The following is a 10,495-nucleotide window of genomic DNA, read 5'->3' on the forward strand; positions in this document are numbered from 1 at the left end:
GAACGAAAGGGTTTGACGAATTAAATCTTAAAAAACCTAACATAAAGGGGAAAAAACACAAACTTCATTTCAATAAGACGACTCAAATGCACATGCATGATGAACAGGAAATAACTTTTAAGTATGTATCTTACTATTATTAACAATTTTTAACATTACACTGCATAAGATGGGTCAAAATAACATTACCCCAAAGTCCCAAACTCAATAAAGATAATCAATTTTTCATCTCTTCGTTATGACTCGCTCCTCAAACTCCAATCCAACATTAAATTACTCAGAGATGAGATGGATCTAATGTCTATAAAGTCTGAATTGGTATTCCTAAATGGGACATTATCATTTAACTCGCTAATTGCATATATATTACATATTTGACCATAAAAAGACAATAATTACATTGTCGTTTTGAGTTGTTGTGGTTGGGTTGTTCAAGTCGTTTTGGCGTGAACCCCTGCTTGAACTTTTGCACAATATTCAAACAAACTACCATCGTAGCAGCGTCTCACAGCTTCTTTGGAGAGGAAACCTTCTCCATCTCTTGCCAGAATGTATAGAATTCCCCACTCCAATTTACCTGCTGTCCTGCAAATAAAAAAATATGCGCCAATTTCATGTAATTCTATTTTATTATTCATTCAATTTTCGATATTTTCATTAATTCTCTGCATTTTATTTCCCAAAAAGTCCCAAAAAATTGAATTAATGATAGTTAATGCCCTGAAGATTTTTTTCAAGAGAATAAGTTCCAAAAATATATATGTAGATTAATTCAGACAATTGCAAATAATGGAAATATTAGTTTAACTGAAATTATATTTTAATAAATGCCTTATTTGTAATTGTGACTTTTGAATTTATGCATGTTTGAATCAACATATGCAGTCTTCTTTTTCAGAAAATTTGTTTGCAATTCTAAAAAAAAATGGATTTAAAAGAATTTGGTTTGCAAAAAGCATTTAGAATTGTATAGATATAACATTTAATGAATGAGAGAATTTTAAGAAAAACTCAAATTTTCAAGACATCAACTAATTTTATCTACTTCTTAGTATTAGTAAATTTGTTTTATAGTTCATATAAGGAAATAGGTCAAAAGGATGTAAGTTTTTTTCTAAAATAATTATTAAAAAGGAATAGTGAAGATTAAAATAATAAATAAAAAATTAACCAGCCATAAGGGTCGAAAGCATTGCGGTTTCCCTCAGTCATTTCCCAGATCTCGCCAAGCGTTAGGTGGTCCAGTTTTGTTTTAGCATATTTGCTGAATATGTTCTCCAGATTCATTGGAACATATCTGCACAAAAATTTTCAATTTATGTCAATTTTTTAATGTATACTATATCATATGTAGAAAAATATATCCATGTATTAAATTCATGCATATACTGATGGCAAAAAAAAAAAAAATCATGCATATACTACGTGGACAATTAAATTTAAAGTATTTATATTTTTGCCCTCTTTTATATTCGAGGAAATTAAATCTAAAGCATTCACATTTGATTTCCAAAATTTTTGTGTTTAATTCTTTTGTTTTAAAATAAACAAATGGGAATAAGTTCTTTTTTTAACATAATAAAAGATGAAAATCAAAATATCTGCATCATAAAAATAAATTTCAGGTGAAATTTTTTTCCCCTCTCAATTAAGTACTTTTTTTAGACTGTTGTATTTGTATTTTACCCTAATTTGTATTTTACCCTAATTATACTGACTCTCTTTATTTTGAAAATATAGATTTAACTCTGTTAACTCCGTTAGAAATCTTATAAAAAGATACCTTTTTTAATTAAAATCTATATTAAAATGGTTTTTATTTGCTAATTTACTCTTTATATTACTAAATCCTTAAATTTTGCCTAAAACATTTTGAAAAATTTAAATTTTTTTCCCTTTTCCTTAATTTATTTTTATTCTTACAAATAGTTGTTTGTCTAGTGTTTTTATCATATTAGGATGAAAAATTAATTAATTAAGTTAATGTAGCCATAAAATGAAAATTTGATTAATTCTTTAAATAAATATATAATAGAATAAATATGTTATAAATTTTTCTAACAATATTTTTATTTAAAACTTTTAAATTATAAATTTAAATGATTTCTGTAGTCAAAATTTAAAATTAAAATTATAAAATTTTATAATATAATCAAAATTAATAAATTTTATTGCATATTAAAAATTTGAAAATACATGTATTAAACCCTTTTTTTTCACAAATAAATAACTTTTATATTAAGAAAGTTTAAAAGTCAAACTTAACTATCGGATGATCACCTAATATGTAGGTTGGATAGATGGAAATAAAATCTCAAATATAACGGATGATCACCTAATGATTGGATAGATAGAAATGAAATCCCAAATATATATACTATATATAGGAATACTATATATAGGAGGTTTGTATCATATGCATTCTAATTTCGAGGCAGGTTTATATTATTTATATACATTTTTAAAATAGAAGGAAATTTTTTGTAATTTAGATAAAATAGAGAAGTAGTTAAAGTATTTTACTTTTTTTAATGCTGTTTTAAAAAAATCTAGTCTAAGTAAACCCGATCTAGTCCAAATAAACCCACCAGTCTTATGCAGCCCAAAAAAAGTAGTCTTGGGCTAGGAACATTGTGTCAAACCAGGTTCTGGATTGACCATTTAGGCCTAATATAGTACCTATATTTATTTTCTTTAATTTTATATTTTTTTACGTAATCCTTCTTCCTCATTTAATTATTTTTAATAGTTGTTCTTTTATTTTCAGATTTAGGTTGCTTTATTTCGTGTGTGTGTGTGTGTGCATACCAATTTTTTATTAAAAAAATGAATGACAAAGCAACTTGAACCGGTCCAGTAACTTGGTGAATTAGGTCTAACCCAGTCTTGTTCCCAGCCTAACCAAATTGGACCGGTTCTCATACCAAAATTGTCAGCCTAATCATTTTTCATGCCAGAGTGTAGGCTGATAGATATCTAACCCAGTCTAGTCGTGCAGCCCTAATTTTTTTAATGGTCTTTGTGCACCAATGATCTTTTTAATTGTCCAGTTGAGGGAATCAACTTAATTATTAGTAATTCATCAAACAGTCTAAATTCTATTTTCAAATTTTTCAAATTTTTTAATTATTCCACAGTCTAACAATCCATGTTTATTTTGCATTCTTTTTCAATGAAAACAGAAATAGAAAATAAAACAAAAAAAACTTATGATTAAACCATCCAAATTAATAATTAATCTCAACTATAAAAGAATTATTTAAATGAGAATGACTAATTCGTCAACCATATTAACTTACCGGCCTTCGGTATCATAAGTTCCGGAGTCACTGCCATGCTTGATTCTGTGTATGTTGTGAATGTAAATAGGAAACAACGGAGACGGAAACCAACTCTGCATCATATTGAAATCATACCTTTTTTTTTTAATAACATATCCCTAATCAACAAAACAAACTAATAAAAGTATAATAGCCTTTTGACTGTGAAAATTGAAATTCATTCTTCTTCAGCTATATATATTTCTTTTGAAAACTTCAAATTTTCTCACAAATAAAAGGAAAAAAACAAACAATATTTTTCCCCTTCTCTTTTTGCAATTAGATACCTTCTACTTCAGAATTTTTTTTTAATTATGAATGTAAATTATAAGGAAAAAAAAGGTGATAACGGAGGTAGGATATATATAAGCGAAAAACATTTACGTAAGTCGTATCAAAAGTTCAAACCCTTTTTCATAGAAGAAAATTAAAATATTCATACATAACCAAATAAAAAAGACTCACACGTTGAGTTGGATAGCTCATTGCCAAAGCGATACCAATTGCCATAATCACAGAGGCAACGATGTTAAACCCAAGTGCTCGCATCCCTACATAATCATGTCTCTATAAATCTCTTATTTATATCAAATTTAACCTTGACATACAAATTTTTGCTAAAAAAGAAATTGATACGTGTGTGTGTATATATGAACATCATAACATATATATATTACTCAAGAAATAAGAAAAATTTACCGACTCCCGCCTCATCGAAACCAATCAAGTTTATTCACAAAGAGAAGAGAGAAATAGGTGGCCAGATTTGTTAGGACTTAGATGGGTAAACAACTTATTTTTCTGCTTCTCTCTATTTACTTGACTAACATAAACTTCAGAAAAATCTCTCTCTGCCTCAAAAAAAAAAAAAAAAAGATCGTACTCACCCATGTAAGTTTCCCAAGGGTAAATGATGCCATCGTCATCTTGATCGAAAAAAGCACAATGTTGTTGCAGAACTGTCATGTTGCTGTGTCTGTGGCCATGTGTTCCCCGTGGATGACTTATATCAGGAGCTACCAATGCTCTTGCCATGTCTGAAACCACATGGTGGCAGTACTACTACTACTACTAATAATAATTATAATAATAATAATTTGGCGACAAGAAAATCATAATAATAAAAACAACAATATTACTCCAAAATAATTGTGTTAGGAGAAGGGAAGAGATCAGATGATGAAACTTACAAGGCTTTGACATGAAGTCCTCCAAGTCATCCCTAACCCTTCGTTGAGCAGTAACAGGTGCATTCTTAGCCACACTTGTCATTGACTCCCCCAACGATACTTCTCTAGCCATGGTATTTTGGTCTTTTCTCTCACTTTTGCTTCCCTTTCTCCTTCTTTCTTATTCTTCTTCTCCTTCAGTTCCAACGGGCTGAACTTCTGTGGAGCAGAGCAACTATTCCTACTTTTGCACATATATAGAGATAATGATAACATAATAAGGAAATTAAAAAAAAAAAAATAAAGAAAAACTTCATTCGGTGGTCGTTCTGAGTGAGACTGCGAGAGGATATAGATGGAGACACTAGGAGGAGCCACCAATGATGCGGTTGGGTACGTGGCGGGCATGCACAAAACTTGCTGGATGTGCTTGATGTGTCAAGAGCAATGCATGTAAGGCATATAAATATGTAAACCACCGATTTGATGTGTTATTATTTCCACAGTATGTTAGTATATATGTTGGAAAAAGGTCAACCTATCCATTTTCCTAAGGGTGTGTTTGGTTGAATGAAGGGAAAAGGAAGGGAGGGATTTTAGTGGAGGGGAAAGGAGAAAAAGGGAGGAGAGGGATTTTAATAGAAGGGAGGAGAGGAAAGGGATTTTAATGTTACCTTGTTTGGTTTAGATAGGGAAGGGAGGAGAAAAATTTTTATGTGGACAATTTTATCCTTATGTTATCTTAAGTTATTTTTTTAAATCTTGTAAAATGCTTAATAAAGTATAATGATAAATGAAATTTAATTAAGACTTAATATATATAAATTATAGTTGCTGGCAAAAAAATATATAAATTATAGTTATACTTGTATGTATAACTATACCTTATAGTTGTATTATAACATATATATAATAATAATAAATATTGTTGTTGTTGTTACTATTACTATTATTTCATCATGCTTATCAGAGGCAAAATGACGGGTAGGAGGCTGAAGTTGTCAAGGTAAACTTGGAATATCGAAATAATAGTGTGGGCAATATTGTCAAGTTAGGACAAATAATTTCTCTCATCTCCAAAAAACTCCACTTTTGGAGAGAATGAGGAAGAGTGGAGGGGAGCAGAAAAAGACAAAAATGTTTTTCCTCTCCTCCTCTCTAATTTATCGAATCAAACAGGGTTCATCCACCTCCTACCTCTCCTCCCCCTCACCTCCCCTCATAAAACCCCCAAACAAACACTGCATAAAAGGCAAATTACAAATTTATCTTGGAAATTTTTACTCATGAGTGCGCTGGGTAGCCGAAAACTTTCTTGAGTGCAAGTTTGCTTTGATGGCTTAAAATCATAGCATTGTTACTCTCTATAACTTTAAGAATCTCAACGGTCAACATCATTATTTTATAGCAGTCAATATTAGTTTTTTAATGGTTAGGGACAATATTGCTATGATTTTGAATTTTCAGGGTGAATTTACACCCAAAAAAAACTTTCATGTGCCCTGTACTCATAACTAAAAGCTTTCAGAACAAATTTGCACTTTAATCCTTTAATAAATATGCTCAACCCCATTATAAGTGGGTATAAATAAAAATAAAAAGTATAGGAAAACATGTATAATATATTTGTTTATTTAAAAATAAAGGAAATTAATTTTCGTGCTCATCACCTGGATTCTTATGATGAAATCTGTACCGTCTAAATATACGATTGAGATTTAAAATTTTCAACAGATGATTTTTAAGTAAAAAAATTATTTTTTTAATAACCAGTAGTTAAAAGATAATCTTTGCTTTACGTTAAAAAAGACAATTTTTTTAAAATTCTATACACATTAAAATATTTAAATGTTTTTATCAAACAAATATTAAACTATTAAAAATATACAAACAAAATTATATTAAATCTGATCGTCCAATTTTGATCACAGCGGTCTAGAATCTATTAATATATAAAAGTAGAGTATAAGGTAGGAGTTGCTAGCAGTACGACACATGGCATCACTACTGGGTAGATAAATGGTCCTCATTTTTAAATTTTTGTAAAAGTCATGTTTCTACCCATGTTCCCCTATTCATGTATTTACGTTTCTACCCATGTTTCCCTATTCATGCAGTTATGTTCCTACACATGTTCTCCTATTTATGTGTTTTTCTTTTCTTTGTTTTTTTTGGCAAATTATTCATAGAAAAAATTGTCCTCACAAAATTTAAAATTTAAAACATGATCTATCTCACTATTATTTGATGGTTGGTTACAAAGCAAGAGTTGGTTGCAAGTCGACATGTGAAGTTTGATCACCAGAACACGTTGATTTTATTACTTTGTTATAGGAATTTTTTTTATTACAATTAAGAATATTTCAGGTTTGAAATTAAATTCAATAATCTTAAAAAAAAGCTCTTAATATTTCAAATTTTAAATTAAAATTAATAGTTCATAAAAAGTAGTTGTCCATCCCCCAATTAAATCATTTTGAATTACAAATATATTTATAAAATTAAAAAAAAACAATTGAATAGACTTATGCCATGTTGTTACTTTTTTGGGCGAAATTTTTTGAGGTTGGTTAGTTTTAAGATTTCAAATCAATATTCCATATTTAAATTCAAATTAATATAAATCTTTAAACTGTAAATAAAGTTTCACAACATTTAGTTTTGTCAACAATCAATAATCTTCTACAGCATGCCACGTGGCAAGCTATAATCTTAGATAAATAGAGGATTTTTTAATTGGAAAAATAAAATGGGAAAAATGAAAATGATAGCAGTTCCTATTGTTATTCCATATTTTGAGACAGATTTTTAATTGAAAGTGAAATTTGGGAAGAATTTCTAATGTTGTGAGTTTTGATCACTGCATCCATATTGGTTCATATTCCAAGGTTTTCTTCTAGGCAATTTTCTAATTTCAAATCAATATTTCATATTTTAAATAAAATTTAATTAATAATTCAAATTTTAAATTTAAATTAATATTTCAATTTTTCAATTAAAATTAACATTTCACAAAAAGCAACTATTGTTTGGATTAATTAATGGATTAAAATAAAATTTTAAGGGCTATTGTTCATAATTAGACGTCAACCACACTTCCCACTTTGCATATTTTTTGGTTTTCAAATTTTGTGTTTAGCCATTATATTGTGGTCGTTTCCGCTTTGTCATTAGGTTTGCAACAATCAGTCTTTTCGACTATAACAACCCATGGTCGTGGGTGTGGGTTTAGTGACGGTTACAAGTAGTAGGGTTGGTTGTGTGTATGGGTTTGTGGCTATATATACATGTGGTGGTTAGAAGCAATTGTTTTAAGGTAGTGTTTTGGGCAATTCTTTCAGTCTTCATCTCTCTAATTTTATGTAGTCAACAATGAAAGCACCAAATTTTCATTCCATTGATTTGGGTAAAAAAGATTTGTCTTAACAATTATGTAGTCACTAAATTTTCATTCCAAGTTTTATGTAGTCAACGCCTTTCTCAACCTCTTAAAGCTAAAGGCCGATTTACAACTGACTATTTAGTTTTGTGTGGATCCAACTAAAAATATAAATATTATCAAATCAAGGTCATAAACTGATTTTCTATTTGAGTTATGATCCTTCCATCTATTAGGTTCTTTTTTCCTTCCCAACAATTGTTGCATGTAAAAAAAAAAAGAAAGATAAAAGGTGTTAGTTGTACAACTTTTTATTTGTCTTGAATGTATCCCGTGCATTACACAGGTATTGAACTAGTTTGAATAAAAAAAGGAGCAAGTTATTCCATGTTAAGCATATTAATGACTACTAAGAACTTATCACCATTACTTTTCTTTTTGTCTTTTTTCCCAACCTTATCACCATTACATACTATCTATATCCAATTTGGATGATTTAGATTGAATCTTAGTTTTTACTTTTATTTTTTAGAGAATTATTTTAATGTGTACATAATTTGAAATAAAAATAATCTTTTAATTATCAATTTTGCAAAATATATTTTTTTTGTTTTAAAACCATTAGTTAAAAAATTTAAATTTAAATTTTAAAATTGTATTTGAATATTATAGACCTTTAGGTTAAATTTTTAAGTTTTAAATCAACTTTTAAAAGCTTGTAAATATTATTTTTTAAAACTATTTCTAAAATTTTTTACATTGCCGGGTTGTAATAAATACCTGGTTTAGAAAGTATATTTTATACTAGTCGTTTGCAGAACATATCTAAAAACTTGTACATATTATTTTTCTAAAAAATATTTTTTAGAGTTTTACCCTGGTTGCACAAAAAACAACATAAAAAATATAATTTATATAAGTTGTAATCTATCAATACCTACAAATGTCACATCCCGTCAAATTTGACCCTGAGAATGTGAATAATAAATTAGATAGAGGATTAAATAGTAAAGTAGACTTAGATGCGGAATAATTTTTGAGTCAAGCTCTGACCTTTGTCTGGACAAATATTTTTAAAATTATTGGTCCAAGAAAGATAAAATGGCAAAATTGGGGAACAATTTTAGAAAATACTCAAAAAATGGTAAAACAATAAATTAGAGGTTTTGGAACATTATTCAAGGCCCTAGAGATGAAAATAGCATAAAAATAAATTATTACAAAAGTTTTTATAAACAGAGGTTTTTAAAAAAAAAGTGAAAAATTAGCCTGATACAATTATTTTAAATATGTGGAGGCCTTAATAATTTCAAAAAATATGAGAAATTATCTAAAGATTTATTTGAATTTATAAAATTATTTCCAGGCCTTGAAGGTGAAAGGATTAATTTTAGAATATTTAATTACCGAAATCTTATTGGTAAAACCTGATTTCGAAGAAAATTCAAAATAAATACTTAGTGATTGAGATAAATTTCCAAATTTTTCAGAATACTTTCCTATATTAGAAAGGAGTTTTTGATGGAGAGAAATAAATTTTTGAAGGCCCAGAACTATTTTTGAAAATAGTAATTGAAATAGTGGGTTTTAGTCAAAGATTGATATTTATGAGTAGGTCTCACTTTTTTTTTCCTTTTAAAAATAGATTAAGACTTCATATTGGGCTAAGAGGGTCCAAAAATTTTGTGCAAATGGTGGTCCAACAATTAAGGAGTCTTAAGCCTAAATTAAGTCAAAATATCAATGGGAAAAATCAACCAAAAGGACACTTAGACAAATCAGAAAAATTGGAGCATTTGATGGCAGATACATGGCCATTTTACTGGCCAATTTCAGGCACAATTGCAGAGGGAAGGCCGGCCAAAAAATTTCTATAAATACCCCCTTATTTTGAATAATTTGGGCAAAATTAGAGAGCTAAGGGGAGATGCTATCAAACTGAAAACTTGACCTTAAAAGGGAGCTCTTAACTGTGCAATTGGAAGTAGAAATATCAAACTTTGATCAAGGATTAATTGAGGTAAGTTTGAGCTTGATTTTTGTTGAGTAAAAAGCTTGTTTTGGTTGGAAATTTAAGTTGTAACTTGAAGTCACTATGCTGCCCGTTTATGGTTAGAATGAATATGGTTTATGGAAGGATAGAAGTCTTGAAAGTGGGTTGGAATTATCATGTGTAATTGATGTTTGGATTGAATTTTAGGGTTTTGATAGCCCTATTTGACCACTATGGAATCTTGAAGCTAGAGATTGTTTCAATGTGATTTGATGATTCTAATGAGTTTAAAAGATGTTTTTGTATAGGGAAACACCAAGGAAAAGTATTTAAAATCATTAGAATCAAAAACAAAAATTTTAGAAATTATACTACCCTATTCAGCCAAAGTGAATTGAAGGGGAAGGAGTGTGATTTTGTTAAATCTGATTTGGTATTTGGATTCTATATGAAAAGTTGTGTAGGAATAGACCAAGAGATTGATAGAAACAAAGAGGAAATAATTATGTCAAAAGTCAAGAAAAAGGGTTCTAATTAAATTCAAGGTTGAATATTAATGTTTGTGCTTGGATTATTGGCAATTTGGGATGTGTTTATATATGAATTGATAGGCATTGTGCAAGAGAACAAGGAG

General features: G+C 28.8%; 1 protein-coding gene across 1 annotated transcript; it reads right to left on the bottom strand.

Moving 5' to 3' along the window:
• Positions 1–431: 431 nt before the first annotated feature.
• LOC114755689 (peroxygenase-like) lies at positions 432–4,622 on the bottom strand. The gene is made up of 6 exons (XM_028944554.1): positions 4,511–4,622; positions 4,208–4,357; positions 3,786–3,871; positions 3,300–3,394; positions 1,172–1,297; positions 432–585 (listed from the first exon to the last, which is right to left on the bottom strand). The coding sequence occupies exons 1-6, from the start codon at positions 4,620–4,622 to the stop codon at positions 432–434; spliced, it is 723 nt and encodes a 240-aa protein (XP_028800387.1).
• Between the last annotated feature and the right edge of the window lie 5,873 nt (positions 4,623–10,495).

The sequence above is a fragment of the Neltuma alba genome, unplaced genomic scaffold, assembly GCF_004799145.2.
Source record: "Neltuma alba isolate B1F8T4 unplaced genomic scaffold, ASM479914v2 tig00010322_pilon, whole genome shotgun sequence".
Classification (NCBI taxonomy): Eukaryota; Viridiplantae; Streptophyta; class Magnoliopsida; order Fabales; family Fabaceae; genus Neltuma; species Neltuma alba.

Bases quoted from the DNA above. Each gene is read 5' to 3' on its own strand.
- LOC114755689 (XM_028944554.1), bottom strand. From the start codon at position 4,622: ATGGCTAGAGAAGTATCGTTGGGGGAGTCAATGACAAGTGTGGCTAAG. The intron at 3,395-3,785 runs GTGAGTCTTTTT...AATATGATGCAG, and splicing joins TGAGCTATCCAACTCAACGT to AGTTGGTTTCCGTCTCCGTT. The intron at 586-1,171 runs GTTAATTTTTTA...TTTTATTTGCAG, and splicing joins GCTTTCGACCCTTATGGCTG to GACAGCAGGTAAATTGGAGT.